The sequence below is a fragment of the Acyrthosiphon pisum genome, chromosome A2 (assembly GCF_005508785.2).
Source record: "Acyrthosiphon pisum isolate AL4f chromosome A2, pea_aphid_22Mar2018_4r6ur, whole genome shotgun sequence".
In the NCBI taxonomy this organism is placed as follows: Eukaryota; Metazoa; Arthropoda; class Insecta; order Hemiptera; family Aphididae; genus Acyrthosiphon; species Acyrthosiphon pisum.
The window spans coordinates 72,432,763-72,460,540 of record NC_042495.1 but is presented as its reverse complement, the minus strand read 5'-3'; the positions used below and the strand labels follow the sequence as shown (position 1 = coordinate 72,460,540).

General features: G+C 26.4%; 1 protein-coding gene across 2 annotated transcripts in view; it reads right to left on the bottom strand.

The window, feature by feature from the left end:
* LOC100571236 (locomotion-related protein Hikaru genki) overlaps window positions 1-27,778 on the bottom strand; it is a 141,036-nt gene that overhangs the window by 93,684 nt on the left and 19,574 nt on the right. For both annotated transcript variants that reach the window (XM_016805155.2, XM_003245120.4), the window contains exons 2-3: window positions 14,080-14,322; window positions 11,401-11,501 (exon numbers count right to left, since the gene is read on the bottom strand). In XM_016805155.2, the coding sequence (XP_016660644.1) occupies window positions 11,401-11,501; window positions 14,080-14,322 (344 nt within the window). The remainder of the gene's footprint in view (window positions 1-11,400; window positions 11,502-14,079; window positions 14,323-27,778) is intronic.

The following is a 27,778-nucleotide window of genomic DNA, read 5'->3' as shown; positions in this document are numbered from 1 at the left end:
AAAGTTATGTAATATTATTGTATTAAGGCAGGTATAGGTATGTGATGTATAAATTAATCTCAATTGTATCAAACATTTTGTTGTTGGTAAATAAATATTATTATTATTAGTAGGTATTATTTGTTTTGAAGTTGCACAAAAAAAACCAAAATCGATTTTTTCAAAAGTAACGGGTTTTGCGTAAAAGTTCCAATTTTTCCTTAATTTTTTTTCTCGGTTATTTTAAAAAGTACTGAGTACTGAGAGGGCCTAGGGATATTCTATTTTGTCCTATGAAAAGTACATTCTATATTCAATTTTGTCTACTACTTTTTGTGTACACCGATACAATTGAAAGAAAAAACACATCATTATAAAATCAATATAATCATCGCTCCGCTCAGAATCTAAAATATAATACATTATATAATATAATATGAAGTATAATATTTGTAAAGGTGTAATGTGTATTATTCTCAATGATTTTAAAAATAATTTTACATGAATTCAAATGTCTGCATTGTTATTAGTAAGTACTGAAATAGTTAAATGACACTTTATATGAAAACCTAACCTATTAGGGGTTACATTTTTGTAGGTATACCAAATATACCATGATAGGATGGCATGTAGATTGTAGATACGTCTTTATGTAACGGATCTTGTGGTATTCTAGTTTTTTTCAAACAAGGTTAGTATCATTATTTCGTATTTTTGAATAAGAAAAAATAATACATGTAAACATAAAAATATATACCTGTACAAGATATTTTCGAACATACCTACAATATACGAATAATAAATAGACGTCTCGGCTTTTGAAATATTATAATGCAATTTAGTAAACGAGTTTTTTTAGATAAGTTAGAATAAAAATATGGTCATCCATATTAATAAAAAAATTACATTCTTAAAAAATTGGTAGGTAATACAATAAAAGTATTTCGTATTTTGTAAGTCATACTTATCTGCTTACTGCAATCACAAATATGTTTCTATATGTACCTATTGTATATAATTAAAATACTTTAGAATATAAGTAATTTGATTGTTAAATTGTATGTTTAAAATCAGTGAAAAAGCTTAACTTTTTCTATAACAAACTGTTTTCATTAATAAACAAATTTTTTTTTTCATTTTGCATACAGTATAATTTTTAAATTAGATATAGATACATAATTTATGTTTTAAAAATGTTATTGTTAGGGCTCGGATGTTTATGAAATTGCATATTTTTTTCTATTTGTCCAATTTAATGCTAACCTAGATATAAATTTAATTCATGTTCTACTGAATCAAATAATACTATTTTTATTTTGCATATTTTTGCATATTTAATGGTTTTGTATTTTAATTGCATATTTTGGAATTTTAAAAATAAAAATGCTTATTTCAATACATTTTTCTATTATTTAAAAATTAAACGATCTGTTTAACGCGTTTCCCCGTTGGGGAACGTGGTTAGAGGCGGCATTTTACTACTCTGACAATTTTACAAGTATACAAAAGGTATTTTCAAAATTAAACCCGGATGACGCATTTTCAATCGAAAAAAGTATTAGCATTTTGGCTGAACCTAATTTAGGCCCAAACTTAACATACATTCAGTCCAACTTTAGATGTTTACCAGTCAACATAACTAAATTAGAATCATCTGGAATGACTTTGTTTGAATCAATTGAAGTTGTAAATAACACCAGAGAAACCTTAAAAATGGCTAATGGAAAAGTAGGAAAAGAAATTTACGACAAATTTCAGAACGTAATTGACAAAAATGTTGGATTTAAAACTTTGGTACAAATTTCCAAAATACACTCCGGTGAAGTAAATAGTATGGAAGGAATAGAAGAAGATTTGAAGGTTGAGGATCTTGCATTTTTCAAGTATGCTCCAATAACATCAGTAGATATAGAACGAAGTTTTTCACGTTATAAAAATTTACTTTCGGATAACAGACGCAGCTACAAATTTGAACAAATTAAAAAAACCATTGTATCACAGTATAACGATAGTAATGTAATAACCTAATAAACTAATAATTTAATAAAAATGCTATGTAATGTAAAAATAAATAAATAAAAATAATTATCATAAGTATATAATAATCATATAATAAGTAATTTATGATTTATAATAAAAATTTTTGTGCATATTTTGTTGTTTTTTTAGCTAAAAACGCATATTTTATGATTTTAAGTGCATATTTTGATTGCATATTTAGTAATTTTTTAGTGCATAAATGCATACATATTACAGTTATTTTAAGTGCATAAACATCCGAGCCCTAGTTATTGTACTTTAATTTTGAGAAAATTATTAAAATAAAAATAACTTAGCGCAGATAATTAATGTATACCACAACAAACTCGAGAAAAGCTGATTGATTTTTTTAAGTGTTATTAACTGTTATTAACTAAATTAAATGAACATATTTCATACTACAATGTGATATTATTTATTTGTAAATTAATTAAAAAAATATTAGGGCTACCTGTAAGTATATGAAGAGATAAAGTAATAACACGGGAATGTTACTATTCATAATAATGCATTATTTCATTCCTAACCGATAAATTTACAACGAGAGAAAAGAACTAAAACAATCACGACTACAGTGAAATTACTTGAAAGTTTCTGGAAAATACATTTTCAATCCTCTACGCCAAAGGCGCCAGAACCTGTACGTAAAAAAAACAATCACACTCTGTAAAAAACTCACGATCGCTGCAAAATTTACACGATTCATCCCGATCCAATAGGCACCGTGAAAATAAGAGGAAAAATGCATAATACAGCACAATCAGACGATAGAAAACGGATACCTACTCTGTGGTGGTATAGTGACATGATTCCATCCGATCTAAATAACTGTAATATGGGTTTTCCGGTAAATTATTATTAATACTAGATGGAAATGAAAATTAGAAAATATGCTAGATAAAAATTATAGAACAGTTATTATAAGGTTGATTAAAAAAAAACAATCTCCATAATATTATATTTCGATAATGTCCTTTTATTATAGATTTCATTGATTATACGCTACTTTGCGATGTTGAAATTAAATATCAACTTTCAAGAACAATAATAAAATATAGATAATACTAAACTGATAATAATATAAGTACCTATAATTGGTATATATCATTCTAATTTTCTGTAACATTATTTTTTCAATTTTGTATATCACAACAAATTGCTTTATTTAGGTATACAGGATTCATTGAACGAGTTACATAATATTATTGCAGTGAGTAATTTAGGTTGGCGTGGCGTGGTGGCTGCAATCAGTCGAAACTAACGAAACTAACGTGATTGTGAGGACCACCCAGATCCATAAGGTTAAAGGTACAAGAATGACCTATCATTTGCGCCAAAATTTGTAGGACATAAGCGCCAATCTAATATTTTATACCTGTTATACCCAACATATGATATAAGCGCAAAGGTGCAAAAATGACATAATATAATTTGCGCCAAAATAAATATTTTATATATTAAGTAGTTTTTTTTCAAAATTTATACATCTTATAAAAATTATATTATATGTATACTATATTATATTAATATTATTTTATATAAATAGTTATTTGAAAATTGCTGTCTTAAATCAATATAAATTTAATACATCGGTTGATATTTTATAAAAAAAAAATGTCAATAATAAATTATAAATTTAATAAATTGGTTGATTTTTTAATCCCACTTTTTCACATATTCTACACGATTTATTTCACCATCCTGGTATTTCTTCCATTGTACAATTCTTTATCAGTTTATACATTTGTCGATTAAGATTAAACGTTTGGAGTTTTTGAACGATATAGTTCTAAATTTAATATCTGTTATTTAATATCTATTAAGGTGGTTCCAGTCGGTCAAAAAAATAACCGTTTTTAGACCCTCTGCTCTGACAAGATTGTGAGATTTTATATGGTACGATTTTAATGCTGTAAAAATAATAACATTTCTTAACATCTTCTCTAGAGAACGGTCGGAGCTTTTTTTTTAAAGTTTAAACTTTTGAAAATATTATAATATTATACAAATTTCAGTTTTTACAACATTTTTGTTCAACCATATTATGTATTGAAGAAATTAACATTTCTAAAAAATTCTTCGACCGTTCTTTAGAGGACGTGTTAATAGTTGTTAGGATTGTTACAGAATCGAAATCGGACCAACCTAAGTCTCACAATTTTGTCAGAGCCGAGGTATGTTTTACTCGAAAATTAACCGTATAGTTTTTTCCAATTATAATAATATAATATAATAATATTGTTATTATTATATTATAATATTGACATGTGTCTGCAGTGCGAAAACGCTGGTTCTTAGAATGTGTATGCGGGTCGCTACGCGTTGACATACACTGCGGTGTGTGCCCACACACACCAATGTTCATTTACACTCGCAAACATTGACATGGCATGGTTTTACTTGCCACATAATTGCCTAATTCTTACTCCTTAGAAAATGACTGACTAGAAGCACCTTAACCGTGGCACACAGGTACCTAGGATTTTGGCGCTTTTGTACCATACGACTTCTTTTTTCTTATCTCATTTTGGCGCTTATGTCTTCCACCGGTCCATAAAGTGGCAAAAACCTTGCCACATATACACGTTGCTTACCTACCGTTTCAACCGTACCAATCCTACCAACCATAGTCCCAACAATAGCTAATGGCCATAGTTGCTGGGCTAAAGTTCAATAAAAGAAAAAAGCGTGTAAATTGATGTCACTCTGCTGTACAGTAGGTTACAAGTAGGTCACTGTATAATTGATAATGGTATTAAATTTAAATTCAATGATATAATATCATTGTATACGAACTCCGATTCTGAGGGGATACAGTTTGTCAGTGTGGATATTTTATATTACATTTATATTGTTATAACTTATTATTAATACGGGTTGCCGGTAAGTTGAAATTTGAATTAATATTATAAAATTTCGACATAATAACTAAAATCATTATTCTTGGTTATTTGTGTAATTTCGTCCAAATTTAAATATAAAATAATAAAAAAAAAAAATGTTGTTTTATATTTTTTTAGATTGTTTGGTAATAAAATAACTTATTTACGTCGAACCTTGTTGTAAGTTTTTAATCCTTAGCTATACAATTTGAACATTTTATAAATTTTTAACTATGAAATAGTTTTTAAATTTTGTCAAAAATTGACCTTTAAAGGCTCAGTCAAACAGAAGGCTATGTCATGGTATACGTGTACGCGTGCAGTGGTCGCGGTTGTATTATTGTATGGTGACCGCGTGGGCAAACCGCTTTCTGTTTGCCTGAGTTATTAATATTTTTCAACTGCTATTGAAACAATATATCAGTAGCCTTTAATATTAAATGTTATGATATATTTGACCCATAAAATAAAGTTTTATTGATATATTTTATAGAAAAAAAACTAAAAAAAATTGAAAATTGAAATTGTACGTAAACAGCTCAAAACAAGTCAAAATATTTTTTAAATTTTATCAAGTATAGAAATTGATAAAATAAATATAACATGGTGTAAATTTAAAATATCTACAGTTATTCCTTTTTGAAATACATCAAAATAACTATCTTATAAGGAGTCTTGTTATACATTTTAAAATATTAGATTTAAAAAGAAAAGTTTTTATGCATTTCCAACTCAATTTTCGAGAATTTTACGCCTTTTGTCAAAATTCAAACTTTAAATGCTTATAAAAGTATAGTAGTTAAATATCGTATACGTAGGTACTGCTATACTCATGCATATAAAAAATAAGTATAGAAATTTGATGTGTAAAAAATAAATTATAAAACCAAACTTATTTATACTTGCAAAATAAATGACCAAACATGAACTAATTGATTGTTGTAAAATATTTGAATAAAAAAAATGTTAATCTTCTATGTCAAAGAAGCGCATAATATTTAAACAAAAAATAATTATGCATACAAATAATTCAAACAAGAAAATATATATTAAAATAAGAATAAAGGAAATAATTGTTTGAATATTTAAAAATTTAATGAGTGCCGTGTTTTTTCTCTGTGAGCAGAATATTATTTAGCATGCAACAACAATGGTGTAATAGTAATAGACAATTAAATAAACATCAAAGGGGAGAAAATTAATATGTATGTAAATATGATCTCAGTTATTATAGTGTATAATATATGTATATAATAGTGTCACCGTGAGTTATATTATAGTAAAAATAATAACCTGCGACCACAGTTAAATTATATTCAAAATTCACTGACTAAAAATATCAATACATTTTAAATACGAGTACAATTTGGGTTGAAAAATTATTTTCCAACTATAACTTCTTTATGTTGCGAGTTCTAATATAAAGCATACGTTAGGGGTAATACAATAATTATTATACAGTATTTAACAATTCTAGTAAATACGTTATACGTAAAGTTATTATCAACAAATTAATAATACAACTAGGTATCATCGTGCCATGTCGTAGGTACCAACTACCAGTCACAGCGTATTGAATTTGTTTTTATGTACGTACTAACTATAGGTAATAGTATATATTATATAAGTGCCTATTATATAGGTACTCAAAATGTCAAGTCGACATCATTATATTATTTCATACACAAAACATATAACATATATAACATATAACTAGGCTTTATGTGTGAAATAGCTATTTCATACAATTTTAAAACATTGAGTAGGTAGGTATCTATAATAAATGTCAACATATCTTAGGGTCATATTATCATTATTATTTATAAACCATAATACATTTAAATTGATCAAATGAAAATGAAAAATTGTAGCATGTTACAAAAACTATGCTCACTAAAAATATGCTGACTCGTTCATTATCATTGTGGAAAATTATTAAACATACATAAAGAACTCTGCATTTAATTTATGTAAAAATGAATCGTTATTTTTATCATATATTTTTATAAACGCATAAAAATGTCTTTAATAAATGTTTAGTGAATTAATTCAATTTTTATTTGAAAGAAAAAATAAATACATGTCAGCTATTTTTATGAAAAACATTATTAGTTTTAAATTTAATTTCTATTTTGTTTAAAGATTAACAATAAATTTACAAAATATTATATTAAAGTAATATTGCTCTTTATTTTACAGCAATTAAACATGATAATCATAATTATAACAAAAATTCGGCCATTTTTTTTGTTAACTGTACCTACATGGCTACATTGGTAAATAGGTTTATAGACTTACATAGGTTAGGTTATTCTAGTTGTATTCCATTTGATATTATCACATATAATTTTTAAGATTATGTGTAATATACTGTCATATATGAGGGATAGTTAGTCATAATATATTAAAATATAATATATAATACTATGTATCAATAATATGATTACATAGCCTACGCATATTCCACACTCGCATTGCTTGTAAGTAGTAATGCAATGGCATACCAATATACCATCCAAAATTTAAATAATATTGTATTGTATTTTGAAGTATCGAGAAATTTATTGTAATATTGTATAATGTAGAAGTTATTAGTGATAACACTTGATTGTAAGACAAGTAATCTTGGCAGAAACTTAACAGTGTTTGTAAATATAGAGCGTATAGTAAGATGTAATTAATAGTGCTGAGCCCGCATGGACACTATTGTCAGCATGATTTATGTTGAACCTTTTATTTAGAAATTGGAGCATTTAAAAAAGAAGTATTTCTTTTAAGGGTTCCATCAATTATTTTCTAAAATATAATTAGTCAAATTAAATGTTTTTTTGTTTAGTGTGAATTTTAAATATTAATCAATTCTGTGCAGTGTTGTGCTTAGATGAAAAAAAATTATCTAGATATAGATATAAATGAAATTATTTTTGTAAAATTATTAATTAATAAATTTCCATTTTTTTACAAGTATGTTATTTTTATTGTATATTTTTAGCGCATATTTAGCGATGTTTAGTGATTGTATTGGTGTTAATTTAATAAACTATTAATTCATGCATTTTTGTTTTTTTCCATATTTTGTTGTTTTTACCTATTTAGCGATATTTAAAGTAATATTATAGCGCATATTAATTATGCAATTTTAAGTGCTATAATCTCCCAACCCTGGACTTATTACTTATAAGTTACGGATTTTGTGAATTGTCTAGATTCTAGATACATTTAGCTAAATCAGAACACTGATTCTGTGGCTCAATATAAATTTATAAATTAATAAATACCTATCGTATTAAGGACATTTTTATGAAATATATAATATTATATACTATTAATATTATGACGTGTATAATAGTTATCTGACGAATTAATGCTTTCGTTGTTTTGTTATTAAACGGTGATAATTTTATTCTACATTTAAATTGTTGATATTATAAAAGAGTGTGCATATCACCCTGTCACAGAAACCACATTAAATATGAATGTCTGAATATATTCAGGAATACATTGCTCAAGATCATCAAAAATTAAAACTGGGAAATTAAGCTTTGTAAAAACTAATCTTAAATAATAAAATTATAGTGTAGAGAATTAGTAGTAATCCACATCAGTAGAATTGCGTAGATTTGGGATCGATAATTTATTAAAATAGATTCATACTTTTACAGATAATAATATAATATTGTGTTTATTAAGTTTCTTTGTTACACATAATTGACTAAATTAAAAATATATCCATAACAATCATAATCTAAATTATTAGTTACTACATATAGAAGTCTAAACTAAATTACTTTCAAATATTTTTTATTGGAAAACGTTATATTACAAGGCATATTATGCCCGTATATGGGACTTCATATTTCAATTGTCAAGACACGAGAAGCATAATACTATGTAATATTACGTATTATATAATGTTTAGAACATAGGTAAGATTCGAAGAGTAAAAATCTACGTTTCAACCGAATTTTCTAGAAAAGAGTTAATAACAAACTATGGTCTATGGATGTTACCAAAATAGAAACATCTTACACAACAAGCAAAGTCTACAATAAATAACTGTCTATAATATTCTTCTTATACTACTTATTATAAAAATGTAATTTGTACTATATATTTTCAAATTTTCAATAAGAATCCTTCATAGTTTGTAAATTTAATAGAAAAATATCAATCAAATATTTTTGGTGACAAAATAAATAATTTAAGATTGGTGCCTAGGTACGTATGTAGTATTAATTAATCTGCATAGTAGATAATATACCAGTGTCATATTTACGGGGGGGAGGACCAAGGAGGTCAATCCCCCCACCATAGCTGTACATAATATGCGAAAGTTTTCGGAGTCCTAACCTAAAGCCTTTAACTTTAAGTAGCCCTGAACTGGATAAAATCATATCCCCCCCTCCCCCCAAGACAAAAAACTTAAATACACCACTGAGATGTACATATTGAAAATATTTAGTAGGGTATTTTTAAGTCAGTTTTTTCTTTTAAACGTATACTATTTAGAAGTTAATTTTCTTTCAACAAACTCAAAACAAAACACAACTTCTTAAAACAAATTCAATGGGATAATTATTAACTTCTTATAGTTAACCAATAATTGGTGATTGTTGTAACTTACTCTTTTAGAATAATTGCTACAAGCGTATAATTTCAGACATGTTCTCAATTTTAATTTGTCTATTTACATAATTTCAATAGGTTTATTTTTGAATAAAATTAAGTATATTTCTCTCGATAATTTATTTTCTGTATATTATTAGAAATGGTGATAAAACTTTCTTATTCAATATTGTCTGATTTAATATAAAATATAAATTATATTGTAATATTCATAAAACCATAAAATGTTATTATATTACATAAGTACATAATAACTTTTAATTCAAAAGATTTAAACTTAAAATTATGTAAAAGTATATTATGATAAATTAAAAACTGTTCAAAAACAAAAAGTATTGATTTCAGTATTACCAAGTATTATAAACTATTCTTAAATATTTAAACTTTAAGTAGCTATACATTTATTTTCAATGAAATAGGTATAAAAAAAAGTACTTACTGCAATGTAAACAATAGTGAAATTTAGGTAGAAAATCCTTTATTTCTATCTGTGTTAACATTACACTGTTACAGTACCTAATCATTGTTTAATAATAGATATAATATTATAAACATAATAATATTGTTGACTTGTCTATTTCAATTATTAATATTTATAGGTTATAAATTATAATGTTATATAATTATAACCTAACATATTACTATAGTATTATATTAATCATATTCTATTAATATATTATTATTTATTATGCATATCATTCTAGTTGTCAAAATTTAGTTGATACTACTAAAAAAAAAAACAGAAACATGGATTAGGTTAGGATTAGGATCTGTTATTTTTTATCGCTTAGGGTTTTTGGAATGTATATTGGTTTTACATTGAATTTTATTTTATTTATGTGTCTCTTATATTTTTCTGTGAACATTTTCTCAAAAACGTCCATTTGAAATCAAATCAAACTAGTGTAAGTACCTAATCCGAAAGGGTAATTTTTATATTTTATAATTAAGCACAGTGTTGAATAACTCTTGTGTGTAAAAAAATACTGTAGGCACCTAGTAAGATATAGATATGCTGTTTGGAACATAAACTTTTCTATTTAAACTATTAAATTCAATATATTTATATAATAGTTAACACTTGAAAATTATTCATATTTTGATAATTGTTAAAACAATTAAATACCGAACACACCAATTATATACGTTTCAAATTTCACAAAAAAATAAGTTAAACACACTTTATAACAACCATTTAATAGTTATTATAACTATTTTCTATGATATTAAATAATACATAATATTATATTATTGTCACCAGCTATACTTACATGAATATTAAATATGTACGTAATATTATAATATAAGTAAGGTTAATTTCAAGATACCTGTAGGTAAGTTGTATCATTTGTACCCGTAAAAATATGTTTTAAATAAATTCATTTTGAAATATCTGATGTTAGAGTTAAATAGTCTGTACTTTATATTAAATATATATCATTCACCATTATTGGATATTTGGATCTTACGTTTCTAAACAATGTCAGCTGTGAATAATACATTACTTCATGACTTATAAATTTCCAAACCCACAGAAACCATTTGTACAGCAATAGCTAGGTAACCACGTTTAATGGTCAATAAATTATAATAATAAGCTAATAACGTAATATAAATCTCACGTATAGAAGTTAGTTGATAAATTAATTTACCTTAAGACCAACACTTTTGAACATTTTAAGATCAAATAATTTTAGTATATCTATAGGTAATAACTAATAAGTATCCAGGTACCTTCCTAGAATAATTATTTCTGTATAAAAACCCCTAGTTACGTACTTATAATTTTAGGGTAGATAGACCATTCTATTTGATAATATAAAAACATTTCGTTTACGTTTATTATTATATTAGATATAGAAAAAATACTCACTATAATAATCCGATTTTTAAATGATAAAATAAGATTTGGTGGCACTTCTTCCAATGCACATGATTTTAGTATTGGCTGAAATCTGCCATCACCATTTACTTCTAAAAAATAATAACCATCAATAGATTAAAATAACATGTAATTTTAATATTGGCGGAATCATGGAGTAAATTCTTGGGGGAGGGAACAAATTGTGCTAAAAATATAAATCTATAAGGTAAAATTACGCCCCCTCAGTTAAATATCTGAGGGGGCAGTTACCCCCGATCGTATATAATAATAATAATAATAATATTAATATTATATTAATGTTGTGCGTTAATCGGTGGACGTTTTCCATGATCATTACAGTGGGAATCATAGTTGTCGTTACCTTCCATCCCTCACCATATTATATCCCACCTCCGTGATAATTCATTTCCTCGGTCTAGCATGAAACTGAAGTTGGTTTCAGTGGTTGGAAGATCACTTGGGATTACCAGAGTTTACCGACCGCGACAACGTTTCAGATCACGTAGTTCATTGTCCGCAGATAATTGGGATATCTATCTTCAAAGGACAAAGTAGCAATTGGCAAACCTAACGATCGACCACAGTCCTGTGCACAACAGTCACAGAGCCAAAGAATTTACTACCTATTAAAATCGATGATGTCAATCGATTTTAGGGGTTGAAACCTTTTTTTTTTTTATTATTATAAGTCATCACCATCGATCTACTCAACAAGATACAACTTTTCCTATCGTATAATCTAGATGATCATTTATGCATCGCTAATATTTAATAAAATTTAATGTTTTCAATATCACCCAATGGCCACTGACACCATGGGGTTATTTAAATAATAATAAAACATATTTTTTTATATATATATTATGTTCAGATAATTATCAACTGGCTCATTTTTTCTGGTCGAAAATATTTATATTTATGTATTATATAGACATATATATCTATATATATTTGATTTGTATAAATGTTTTCTTTACCTAATGTTTGATTTGTTTATTTAGTGTTCCTCGAACTGTTATTCAATTTAGAAACTCCTTACTGTAAACCATTGAGTAAATAGTAAATATAATTAAGATTTGAGAGTTTTAAATAAAATTGTACCTTTTTAAAATAACCCGAAGCATTACCAGTATAAAAAAAGTTGGAATATAAATGTAATAGGTACGCTTAATTATTATTTACATAATCAAAAAACATGTATTTAATACTAAATAAAATAATAAATAAATAGAAACAAAGTAATTTAACGCAATAATTTACTTTTCAAACAATAAATAATTTAATATTCTATGATTTAAAAATCAAAAACCAGATATCAATGAAATCTTTCTCATTATATTTATTTTTCAAGAATCTACAAGTCAGTGCTTTTAAAAAAGTATTAATATTTAATAACTAACAAATATTCACAAAATGTATGATTTTTTTTTCTACATTCATTAGTATTATAATTTTAATAAATAATATTTTATCATGCTTGAGAAGAGTTAATTATAAATGTCGCTGAATATTTACTACAGAAAATTATATCCGTATTTACGTCACGTTTGTGCTTTGTACAACGCAGAATTCGACCAAAGTCTTAACTTAAATATTTAAGCCATATAGAATATTATCCAATTTCATAAAAGTATATTAATTTTTCTTTTGGTTGGTTGAGGCTTCGACAACTGAGGTCATTAGCCTGTGGTATTGTGGGGGAGAGTACTTGAACACGTGTTTGCTTGTTTTGGCAGAATTTTGAAGTGGGCACCCGTAAGTATCTGCCATGCCCGTGTGGGGGATGGCGGCCTCTGTCTCCGAACACCATGACTGCCCGAAGAAAAATGCCACCCGTGGCCGAGTTCGAACCAGCGACGGTGGGCGTCGCAACTGACGCCTTAGTCTGCTCGGCCACTCCGACCCCAGTATAATAATTCTAAGTATAGAGAATTGTATATTATAGATTGTATCATGTATCTTCTTCATTTTTTAAGTTTTTTTTATATGATGTATCGGATTTGATTTGTTGTGAGAGTATCATGTAGACGCACGTAGTACTTACGTACTATTATTATTATTTGTTTATATGTAATTATAAATGAGCAGGTCATGCGCACATGCGTTACGTGCACCGACTCGAAGTCATGAAATAATTTTGTATAATTTGAGATAAATATTTGTAAATGTCATATTGTGGCATTACATTGTGGTTCCGCATTGTTTACAGCTTGTAACAAGAGCCCTTCCGGTTATGACAATTGAACACACTATATTATCCAGAGAGAAGTAGAGACTAGAGAGACAAGTTGTAGTGCCTCGTGATGCAATATTAACAAACTTTAAGTGTGCCTACGGGGAAACGCAATTAGCCAATATTACACCATTTGTATTATAGACCTTGTGGAGTGTATAAATATGTATAAATATCGAATTATGTAATAAAATACCTATTAATAATTGTTTATATAATTGTATAACTTTGATTAAATCATTTAGAAAACGATAAGAATTGTCAGAAACTTCAGTATATCACTGACCGTAGGAGATTGTGGTTGGAAGAGAAGAGGCTGAGAAAGGAATGGTGTATTTCTCCTAATGGATTTTAAAACGAAGTCGAACAAAACCACAATAATGCGTACCTATACCTAAGTATATTGTATGTATATATGTTAAATGTATACGAACCTTGGCACAGGGGACCGACCCATTGGCCCGACACGCATTTTATTTTGCAGATCCTGGACGGCGCTTCAGCATCTACGGAGGACGAAGACGCCACTGAAGCCGATCCCTTGCCAGAAGGGGACAGCAGGCGTGCTGGGAATTTCACCTCAGACAGTGTTGAAAAGTCCGGTGACATGCCCGACCGTGGAACAACTCTAGTGCCATTCAGCGTCAGGCCGGGTGAAGGACAACCACCTCCGTCAACTAAAACGAAACAAAAAAATTCCAAATTAATGACTAAAACGTTTAAGAGGATTCAGCGCAAGCATTTTCAAAGGATTAGATAATGGACATTTTATTTTTATTTTTTTAAAAATTAAATTTGAGTAAACCATTTTATAGTAGGTAGGTATATAATTTACAAAACATATAAGGTGACTAACATCTTAGATATTTACCATTATTATGAGAGGCTTCACATTGTCCAATTTTAGTTTCATTTTCTCGAATAGTAGATGTTTAAGATTAAACCATTACAGTCTTCATAAAATAAAACTGCCATAAATAACTATTTTAAAAATTGGATATTTCGTAAAAAGGATATTATGTCAAAACCTAGATGAAATATTTGTAGGATGGTGACTGATTCTGTTAACCACATCCATTGACGCAAGTTGCGACAGTCTTTTAATTGAAATATGTGATTTTATGTTAAATCGTTAAACCATTTTTAATTAAAACGATTGTTTTATTTTTACATATTTTACAACAATTATAAATTTACCTATAAGTATTTCTAATTTTATTTTTAAATAATAAAATATGGTTTTAGGTATACCGTACCTATATACATTTTTAAGCCTTATGCCGTTCATGGGTGCTGCCTGATGCCCTAATGTATATGACTAACCATATGATACGTTATTATGTTTAGTTGTTTATATAAAATCCAATTTAAGCTTTTATCAGAAACTTTATATAATATAAAATTAAAATTTTAAGACTGTCTATATTCTATTGATTATTGTGAGTTATGAATTTTTTTTATGTGTGTTTGTTTTATTTTAACATATTAAATAGATAGGTAGGTGCCCAAGTAAAGTGTATTGGGTATTGTGTTAGGTATATACTCACTGAATATTTTACCAATTCAATTACCAATATTAAAGTGATAATAAACTTTTTGGTATCTTTATTATATTATTATACAGATATATTAAACAATTCTACGAAGGGTCCAGTGTATTAAGTGTATTAGTAAGTAGACTATATACATTTATTATTCAATTTCTATATTATATTACATGATATGCGTTAAGGTTAAAACTTTAAAATAAAAACAACATTGTTTTGTTATATTTTCAACCATAATATATTGAATTATAAATAGTTGAAAACTGGAAAGCCTGTAAAATTTTAATTTATTTTACTAACGTATAAGATTTAAGAAGTAATATTATAATCTGTTAAGTGCAAACTTTTAAGATTTATATTTGAAGTTTCAACAACAAATAGTAATGCAAAAAAGTTAACTATTACATGTGTTAAAATCTAGAAAAGTTATAATCGTATAAGAAAAAAAATTTAACCATTCAACTGTCAAACAATTATTCATAAAAGTAGTTAATTGTTTAAATAAACATTTTACCTTGAAATGTATAAATTAAAACTTTGTGTGTTTAGACAATTATATATAAACGTTGTAAAAATGTACAGTGTTAGTATAACAGTGTTACTAACTATCGCTCATAAAAGGTTACGATTGCGTTTCTTGTCGTTTTATATTAAAATTTAATGCTGTAAGATAGTTTAATGAGAAAAACAGTAAAAATGTACTTTACTTAGGCACGTACGTGTTAAAATGAGACGAATGATCATATTTATTATCAAGACTAACCAATAGTGTGCAGAATTAATTACAACAAATATTAAGTAATAAACTATTACATAGACTTATGAAATAAATTAAAAATAAAACGGTTTTAATACAGTCCATAAGCCAAATAATTGAAAAACTTAAACGTGCAATGTATACTTTAATTCTTACATTAGTTTTGTTTTTAATTAATTTTATATAAATATTAATTAATAATAATTTTTTAGAATCCAAATATAGTACCAAAGTTCAAAAGAGATCTACATTAAACAAAACTATAAAAGATTCAAAAATTAACTTTCATTGAAATGCGTGACTTTAAGTTTTAAATGATACATATTTTTACGATATTATAACTAGTGATTGAATGTAGGTACCTTTTTAAGTTATGTTGTAACACATTCAAACGGAGTTGGAATCAATAAATATAGATTAATATATATAGATTAATAGGTACATATTATAATAATTAATGATAAATTGTGACTAATATATTATTTTTTACGAGGTAAAATGTTGGTTTTAAAAATACAGGTTTTTTTATGATCCTTGGTTGTATGCAGATTAATATTAATTATTTTATATGTAATTAGTTTTCATTTTTTCATAATTTATTCTACGTAATAAAGAAAATAATAAGTTTAAACATGCCTTGAAATAATGATCATAGATAATGATATAGAAATATATAATGATAATATTATAATATTTAAGACTTTCAGAGAATCTCAGTGTAATATTTGTTTTCCCTCTCAATTCTACTTGTGACATTGATAAAATGCATCCATGCAAAATCGGTTTTTGAGTAACCTCCAGTAAAATTACATATTGCCAAATGTTTATTATGGTATACATTTTTTTAGGATTTGAATTATTGGTTTTATATTTTATTACTATTTGAATTTATCTACATTTGATTTTAAAAATAAAAATAATTTTATATAAATTTAAATGGAGATTGTATTAATGAAATGATATTAAGACAACTATATATGTCATACCCTCAAATATTGTGTTCTTTATAGTTTTTGTAATGAGCGATTTTACTAGATCTTAGATAAGTTAAAAACATAAACAAAAAGTGGGTAAGTAACGCTCTGCTGTACGTTTGGTGCCTAAGATATTTTTTTCTCAACTATGTTCATCGAATAATATCAATTTTTTAGAGTTTTTTAACACCAAAAATACTAAAATAGTATTTATAGTTGTGTATAAGTGCCGAAGTGTGTGCATTGTACGGACAAAGGGAAAACTTCCTAAAAATAAAAGATAAACTTTTTATATTTTGAATAGACCCATGTCACGTGCTACAGTAAACATATTGTCAAGGACACTGCGTAATGGATAAATGACAAGAGGTTAAAACTAGACTATAGGTACATCGAACTCGCCGTTCAGGAAAGTCTATAGCGAAAGGTTTGCACACGGTGTATGTCTGGTCATTTAGCGAATGCTTTATAGATTTAGATAAACAAAACACATTATATCAACTGACTTCGGTGAAGTGTTGCGAGTTTGTATTCGTTTTTAGTTCGTATGCTCGCCTCCCTGCCAGTTAAAATAAACCTAACCTAACCTATATGCAGTGTCAATGTGTCATTGGCCATTGTAGCTGTTATGGGTCTTAGCTTTTTTTTAAGTACATATCTAATAATAAGTGTTTAACGTAAAATACATTTAATTTTCACTTAAAAATATCACGTTTGAAGTAAGACGTGGCAAATATTCATAGTGGACGTTTTTTGCTAAATATGTATTTTTTTTTCCATTCTGCGTGCCATTTAGGTACAATATATTAGTAATACACCCGTAAGCTAAATATAAATAGTTAGGGATTTTTTTGGTAAATAAATACAAACAGGCTTAACTAAAAATAAAGGGTTCTAAAAAAAATTAAAATACATACACAAAATGTCTCATGAGGATTTACTAATTTTATGAGCTGGGTAATGGAAATTGTATGACTTACATCATTTTAAATCATTATTATTGGGCATCCTGCAAAGTATGTAATTAAACTTTGCATCCATGGCAGTCATAACACAAATTTCATTAATTGTGAGTACCTTTTTTCATAAAACGGGTTGTTATCATTATCAATTTCACGAAATTGAACAAAATTCGGTCTCTAAATCGTATAGTTGCATAAATGTACAATATAAATTAGGTACCTATATACCTAACCTACTTTATTTAAAAAACAGGACACTTTAACTTCACATTAAGGAATTAATATTTTCATCATCTGGAATTCCTCATGGCGTTACTAAACGGCACTGGATTTAAAATAACGATACTTTTGCTCTAACAAAAAGTGTATTAGGTACTTACATAAATATAGATTTTTAATTTTTTCTATCAAGTTTATGACCTAAAATTATATCTGAAACTATAAATAAATTTAGTCGTAAACTAGAAAAAACTAACAAGGTATTCAATTAAGATAAACCGCGTGTTTGTAAATACGAAGACAATGGTTCACTAGTATTTTAAAGCGAGGACTGGAAGCGTACTGAAAAAACCCTGGTTAGGACCGAAACCTTTAGACCAAAACTCTCAATATTTTTTTTTTAGGAACCAAAACCTATATTTTGAAGTATAGATTTTTAGTTTCAAATTTAAATAAATAAAATATTTATTTATAATGAAAAGTAGAAATACGTAATAACTAAAAATTATAAAATCATATATCTGTAAAAGTCCATCAATAATTTATCATATTATTAATTTCGTAAATTATGTGTCCTATACAGACTTGTGATATCACAAAGTAATATAAATTCCAATTTCCATAATCGATAATAAGCCCGTACTGGTAGCGATAGGCAACTATTATTGTATCAACGTCTATGTAGGTTGCAGATAGGTACTATGTAATGAGGGTGCCAATAACAGTAAATGTTATAATTTAATGAGATTTTCATTATTATTTCTAGAAATAATAATAATATTTTGTTTATAAATTAGTTAGGCTAATATTCTATAGCATTGGAAGTCAATTTTTTAAAGTCAACATTTCCAGAAACGTATCCAATAGTTTTTTTTTCAGTATTGGTAACGCAAGTATAAGTGTCAAACGCCTTTTTTTCAGGGTTAAAATTTATTTCATCACCTATACATATTAATATGTAACATTCTATTTGTACGCCTGGAAGACCAGTTATTAGTTCAAACTATTCAAATTATTTTTTAACAGTCATATTATACATAATATGCTACCATTATTATTTTTAATTCTTACAATGTTTAGAATTTAATAATACATTGAAACTTACGTTAACAGTCGCGTGAATATAATAGTTTATGTTTTTATAGTGTTATTATTGATGTTTTATATCCTAAATTATGAAATGTAATTAACAGCAAATGGCTGTCAATTGACATTAAATGAAAGTTTTTAATACAATTTTTTTATATAGTTTTTAATTCTTAAAAATTAATTAAAAAGCAAAGTTTTATAGAAAGGGTTAAAATCGGAATTATCAGAAACCGATATTTTATATTTTTGAAAACCTAAACCGATCAAATCATAAGGGTTCGAATCCCTCTTTAAAAGAAAAATGGCAGACTACAAAGTTTGCATAACTTAGGTTGATTTCAATCTTTATTTCCGAACTTGTTTAAATAAATGTAATACCACTTATCTACTTAGTGAAAGATTTTGAAATTTAAATACCTAGTGATTTAGTCACAATATCACATAACTGATCTGTTTTTTGGAGTGGTCAAAAATAATATGATATGGATGCGGCATACATGCATTGGCGGCTCGGGGTTTCGACGACGGGACGATCACACCCCATATACTAAAATTAAAGAAAAGAAGAAAATGAACTTTATACGTCTTATACTTAGATATTATAGTATATTTATTTAAAACGGCAATTTCGAAAAATAGTATATTAATTATAATACATTTTGTTGTGTGCAGACGTTGAATATTGTTCTCTCAGAAACCAGGTGGGGCGTATAATAGACGCATGCAAACAAATTCAGTGTTTGGACGAAAAATATCGTCATCTGAGCTGTTCTAAATACGTATTTACATTATAAGCGAAAGTCGTGTGCGTGCGTGTACGTTTAAACTGCCATCTAATATACGCCTTTTGGATGACGATGATAAGACGAAATATTACCTATCACTAAACTTTTAGTGTGGTAGGTAATTTGTTTTTAAATTAACTGCATATATATATATATATATATATATATATATGAATAATATGTATATATAAATATATATTAACTACTATATACGCGTTTCGTTGGCGGGTCGTTATTGTCGATCAATGTTTATAAGCATATTAAATATTATTTCCGTATCAATATTTCTATAATAGAATAAAATTGTATAGTAAACTACAATAGACCTTATTATGACTGCACATAATTGATTTCTTTTCTACTGCGGTTTGCTATACTTTGACAATAATCATCATTTATAAAGCTTAAATAGTTATACGTAATAATATAGTATTGTGACTTGGTGTGGCGCAGCCCGTACACTCAACTGTGGAAATGCTGTGAGTGTACATATCGGCCGGTGTTGCTAGCTCCCGGATGGGTGACCACCCGGGATTTTTAGCTAAAAATATTTTCCATACATACAAACGTGTTTCAAACAACCTTTCCAAACGTTCTTCCACGCTACAAACAAAAAAAAACAGCTAATGGCCATAGTTTCCGGGCTTAAGCTCAATAAAAAAAAAAAAACAATAATATATTATGTAGGTATTTAATTATATTTAATTTGTTATATAAGCTTTTATCAGGGATGTCATATTAAAATCACACCTCCACCAACAGCAACCACGAGATACCACTGGGCATATGACATATTCCATTAACATTTGAAATACGCGAATATAACAATGGTATAAATATATTTGTGATGTACCTTTTACTAGTAATTTATTAATTTTATAATAAACAGCTCTTTGTTTCAAAATATATTTCACATTTTATTACTTATTATTTTTGAATACATTTTTTATATTTTAAAAACATTATCATCCCTTCGTGCTTTAAATAATACAATTACAAATAAACATTTGGTTTTCAAATTGTGTAGGTGCACTGCTTTTTCATATATTTTTATTTTAGAAAATACCTTTTTGTAAACTTGTAGGTATTAACATTTTGTCATTGGATGCGTTTATTCGACCTAAAAGTATGATACGTAAATATTTCATACCCCGATTATTTGTATTGATATTTTAAAGTTTAAATACTTATATCAAAAAATATTTGTTTGTTATAAGATATATTTATATTAGAAAAGCAAAATGTATATAAAAAGTAAATTACAAATCTAAGGTTAATTTCACCTGAACTGGGAGCCTAATTTACTTTTATAATTCAGACAAGCTATGCAGTATGCACAGACTTGCAATTCGACGTGCCCCCAGAGTATTAATACTGTTCTTATATTTAAATAGTTCGTATTTTTCTCAAACGTCTCGTATCTTGTTTTCTTATTGTTCCAAAAAATTTCTCCCAAAAGATTTCTGAGATTCACGTTGAAATGTAGTCTTATAGCCCGATCCTGTGGATCTAGATGTCACTGTCGGACAACACGCTATCGCTATGAATGAAATTGCGTAGGTATATTTAGCTAGGGCTATTATAGTCTATAGGTTTCGTAACACAATCATATCTGCAGGCATAAAATGTAAGAGGAAAAGGTTCTAAGTAGGTAGTACTTCTAGTCAGAAAAAGGTGACTTGGACGGGTAGTCACTGCTCACAGCTTTCTGGAACCAATAAGAATCATTTTCTCCCGCTGTACAGTAGGTTACAAGTGGGTCACTGTATAATGGGTTTTATTAAACTTGAATTCAATGATTTAATAATATAATATCATTATATGCAAAAAACGATTCTGAGCGGTGACGATTTGTCAGTGTGGATATTTTATATTATATTTATACTATTATTACTTATTAAATACTTATTATTAATACGGTAGCCGCGGTAAGTTGAATTAATATTATGAAATTACAAAAAAATATCTAAAATAGTTTTTCTTGGTTATTTAATATGTACTTTCCTCAGAATTTTAACATAAAATAACTACAAAAGAAACTGTGTTTTTAATTTTTAACTACAAAATCATTTTTAAATTTGTTAAATTTTGTGAAAAAACGAACTTTAAATGCTTATAAATAAAAAATTGTGACTACGTATTTTTAATATTTTTCAACTGTTTTTACAATAATATATCAGGATCCTTGTATTACATTTTCTGGATTTTTGACACAATAAATATAATTTTATTGATATTTATAGAAAAAAAAAAGAAAAAAATTTAAATTTTGAATTGTCTGTTAACAGCTCATAATGAGTCAAAATATTTTCAAAATGTTATGGTGTATAGAAAAAAAGAATATAAATATTCAGTGAAATTTGTATGTACCTACAGTTATCCGCTTTTGAATAACAACAAAATAAGAAATTCGCTACATGAGATATCGAGTGAATATTCAATGATGCAAAAATATGAACTTCAAACACTCATAAAAATTTAATTTGACTTCTTCTAGACATTTTTTTTTTGGTAAAGTTAGACAAACTTATGAAGAACCTTGTATTACATTTTTTAATATTAGATTTAAAAAGAAAAATTCGTATGAGTTTCTAACTCAAAATAATTTGTAAATTTTCGTGATCTTTAGGTGTTTTGTCAACATTTGAACTTTAAATTGTGAATATGGATTTTTTATATTTTTAAAATAATATATAATTGATATAATAATATATCAAGAGCCTTGTATTAAATTTTCAAATTTTTTTTACCCAACAAATAAAATTGTATTTACATTAAACTTATTAATTATTATTAATTTTCATCATGGTATATGCAGTGGATATTATTATTATGTGTGTATATACGAATATTTAAATATAAATAGGTAGGTTACCTGCTACATCTAACATCATATCAATAGTATACACGAACATGACATATTATAATAGGTACTATAAATGGATTTCGTACAGTAATACTTCGCATAGCTTTTATACAAGTAGATATGGGTGTGACTTCTTAATATAAGTATTGCACGTACAATAAAACATATCGATAAAAAGTAGCGTTTTTTTTATTGAATTTGTTGTATTTTCTTAATTGAGTTTAAAAAATATTTTTTTCGCACATTTAGTTTTTGTTTTTAACCATTAATATATTGATTGTATAATACTTTCTTTGTTTTAGTATAACATTATAATTTATATTATATAGTTTATATTTCAATCCTGTTTTTCTAAGTTTAGTATAAAATAACATAATTTTTAAGCATCAAATATGTAGGTTCTGCAAACTAGAATATAATTATAATGACATTTTAGATCCATTTAATAAGACATTATAATAATATGACCTAGCAAAATGTAATACCTATTGTACAATAAAACATAGTTATGGTTTGGTTTTAAAGAATAATTGTGGCTTAAAGCTATGCGCAATATGCGACTGACAGCAAATAAAGCCAGCATCTACTAGCTCTCGAAGTCCTGAATGGGTGAACACCCAGGTTCGTAGTAGTTAGAACCTTTTCACACATACACGTTTATACCTACCGTAACAACACGTCCATTATTAAAATTTCTCAAAAATCTGTCCAGTAGTTTTTGAGTATTCAAGCTACAAACATACATTAATTTTTATTTAGAGGGTGATTCATTAAACATGCTCACCCCCATTGTTTCCTTTAATAATGAATTAATTCAAATTCTGATTTTAGGTTTTTTTCAATATAGTTAAATAGCCAAAGACTATTTTTTTCAAATAGGTAATTGAATTAGTTTTTGTATTATTTAAGGTATAGGTATTCCGTAGCGATATAAACTTCTGTTTTTCAAGTGAGGACCTCATTTTTTACTGGAAATCATTTAGAGGATAATTATTTTTAAAATCTGTATGTACAAGTAGTTTCCCAATTATTAAAATGTTTACTTATATTAAGTATAATTTTACTTAAAATGGTTTAACAGAAATATAAAACAGATTAATATTGTATTAATATGTTATATTAGTAATATTGTTTATATTAAGAATAATTATTGTCCTTAAAAATGGTTTAACAGAAATAAAACAGATGTAATATTGTAGCCTAGTATTTATTATATTTGGACCTTTTTATAAATTATTAATGTTGGTAAATTAATATTAATCACTTAAGTTTTAAAATCATCAAAGCTTCTATATTTTACAAATATTCCCATTAATCATTATCCCTAGTCCACAAAGTTAATCATCTCAAAAACTACTCATACAAATGTTGATTCTGATACGTCAAAATTTTCAGAAAAGAATATCCACCAAGTAATTTACAGTAGGTAAGAGAAGTTCCCATTTGAAAAACAAAAACTTGTATCTCCACATGATACTCTTTAAGTAATGTCAAAAACCTCAATACATTTTAAAATATGGCCTTTAAGTATATTTAAAAATTCCAAAAGTCGGATTTTGAATAAATAAATTATTTAAGGAAAAAGAAGGGATGTGTATGGCTGATGAATCATGCTGTACATAGATTATATAAAAGTCACTTTTATTTCTGAAATCAATGAGATCCTAAATATACACAGAAAAATATTTGTTTTTCGTGATCCAAAATGAAAGTCCTGTATAAGGCACCCTATAGTAATACCAGTATGAGGTGAAAAACGAAGCTTTAAATTTAATACTCTCGGAGTCTGAAGAATTATTTGTGAAAAAATTGGTGCCAATTGGTTTTAGAAAGCAATCAATGGTTTGCGAGATTACTGGATACTAGCAAACGTACATTAATTTTATGTAATAGGTAATAATAATATATAATATGGGTAAAAACAATATATAAATATAAATATGTTAATTATTAAATATAATTATCCTAACTGTGGATATTTATAATTATACTTGTTAGGTATATAAAATATAATTATAGGTTGATGATGGTTAATATTTTTCAAACCTCGTATATATAAGGATATAACTATATAAGTATACAAGTTTTGATATAAAACTCCATAATATTGTAAATATTATTATGCGAACGGCTTATATAAGTTATAGTTACAACAAAAATAAATACATATTGGATTGTGCCATTTTAATCTATTATCGTCAAATTTGACAGTCAATAAACGATAGATTTGAATAAAAATAAGTTAAATTGGTACGTAATCCTTTATGATATATAAAAGTACATTTGTATTGTGATTTGTGATATCTTCAAAATTAATATTTTCTCACTTGTTTCGTCACATTATTTTTAGCTGGGTTCTAGATTTTTTTCAATAAATTGCAATATTATGTTTACTCAAAAAATGTATAACTTTTATCATGATAAATCAAGGAATTGTGATAAATTATATTATTAAACATGCACTAGTAAATTTATTAAAATAGAGGATAATATTGAACTTAAAAAGACTCTTGTTAAATAACAAATAGCCAGGATTTATTTGATTTTAATTTATATCACACATATCTATTGACATAATAATCAACCTCAAAATTCAGAATAAAGAATTACATCAGAATCGTGTTATAATATCGTCAGACTAATTCGTAAAAGTTCTAACTCCAAAAATGCATTTTTTTTTATGACTATTTCAAATAAAATGTATGATAACGTATCGTTTAATAGCATGCTGCCTCAAAAATAATAGTTTATTTTACTATTAAATAATTAAATAATATTAATTATGTATTAATTATTATATTTTAATAAAATTGTAAAAAATTACACCGTAAAAGTCCTATATCCAATTTTTTTTTTTTTTTATGAAGAAATAGTTCTAAGTCCTGTTACAAGAGTGTAACTGATGTTTTGGGGTTTTTTGTTAAAAATAATATTAACAAACCCATCAAATACATTTAAAAAATACATTTATTTTAAGTATTCTTATTTTTGAATCAATAACACGTTTTTTGTCCCTCCTGAAAAATAGACAATATGGAGATAGAACTTCTACGAATTAGTCTGACGATATGGTACCTATTAAATGTAATTATTATTCAATGCGTCCCCAGAACTTATGACTATTGACTGATATGTTCGATAATGTTTGATATATCTTTAATCGTGATAATGGTTTAATAATATTTATTATTATATAGACAGCTTTTGTTCTTAGTAACACGCCTTTTTCTTACTCAAACCACAGATATAAATATTATAAATTAATTAACTACGCCTAAAAGGGAAAACACATAAAGTTTTAATTGAATAAAATTGAGGGAGAGAAATAGTGATAAGATAAATCAATGTACAAAATACCACTATTCTATAACTATCACCCCTACACGATTACACAACAACTAATTTGTTCGTGTGTGACGCAACATAGGTACCTTTTATAATTATTGTATTCTTCTCTTTCACCCATAGCTTTAGTTCTGCAATAGACCAAAAGAGATATATTGTGCACTGAAGAACTATATAATATAATATTATTAATATTATTATTTTCACAAGTACCTGTGTAATAATTCTTAACCTCATTTAGTTATAAAATATTCTAAACTATTAATATGAATAGATATATTTGATTGACTCGAATTTTTCGTCTTTAGATCATTCTATAAAATGAATGTATTGCTTGCCATTTAAACAGTTCAAAAATAAAGAAATGTATTATTGGCAAAAATAAAATAAAAAATATTTTATACCATTAATAATAATATAACATAATATTTTTCATATTTTACTACAATTATAAAAACAAATCAACATGTATGGTGTATAAAGCTTTCAGTAAAATGTAAAATGTATAAATATAAATAAATCGTTTGAAATAAATCATATTATACCTAACCAGCTACGTCTTAAATCGTAATATTATTTTAATACCTCATATATTAGCTAAGCCTGAAATATTATAAACTATTATTTATATAGTAATAATGTATTATATTGATACAAATATACAACTTGCAATTTTTTTAATTAATATATTTTGCACAGCTATAAAATATGTCATTAATCATTAGCGTTTAAAGTTTAACTAGAAATAATTGTTTTTCGTGTAGATTGTAATAAATTTGACGACGTTTTGTATGAATTCCGTGGCACGTTCTTTAAATAAAACAAATTAAAATACTAACTCGACCGGTACGCTGATTAAATTTTTTTCAGTGTCGTTCTCCACGACTGTCCCTATTAAAGGATCAAAATTTTCACAAACATATTTCGTGTTATCTTTAAACCTCGTTATCTGTACTAAGTTTATCTCCATTTGTGATTTATAACACCGACACTGTTCGTGGTAGATGGTAACTAATAAATAAACTACAGAGCTTCCCAGTCATGGTAGTGGTATGTATATAATATTGTTTAATTAAAAAGTAAAAACTTTAATTAAATCCAACAGGACTGATAACAGGATTTTGTGTTATGGCACCGTTTGGTTGAATGCGCTACTATGGTAATGGTGACTAAAGTAGATTAACGGTAGTTTCTTTGATTTTTTGATCTATAGGTACCATAAATTAATGATAAAACAGTCGAGAGAGTTGGTCAAAAAATATGTATTGAATAATGTTGATGAGTTTGTTTACTGCATAAGATAAATTATTAGAGATATTTGAAGAAATTAGAAAATTTAAAAGAAACTTGAATGATTAGTAATGCAAATTAAAATTATGTGAGGTTTACATTTTTATTGCATCATTTATCCTTTAACTATTAAATTGTTATTTGGAAATGTGTTATATGTTATAAAACATAAAATTTGATATTTTAATAATTAATATATTTTCTTTCCACGCGTTTTGAATATATATCTTTTTTTAATTTTGGATGGATTATATAAAGGTTAAGATAAATATATTTCCACTCAGAGCTGTTTTTCGATT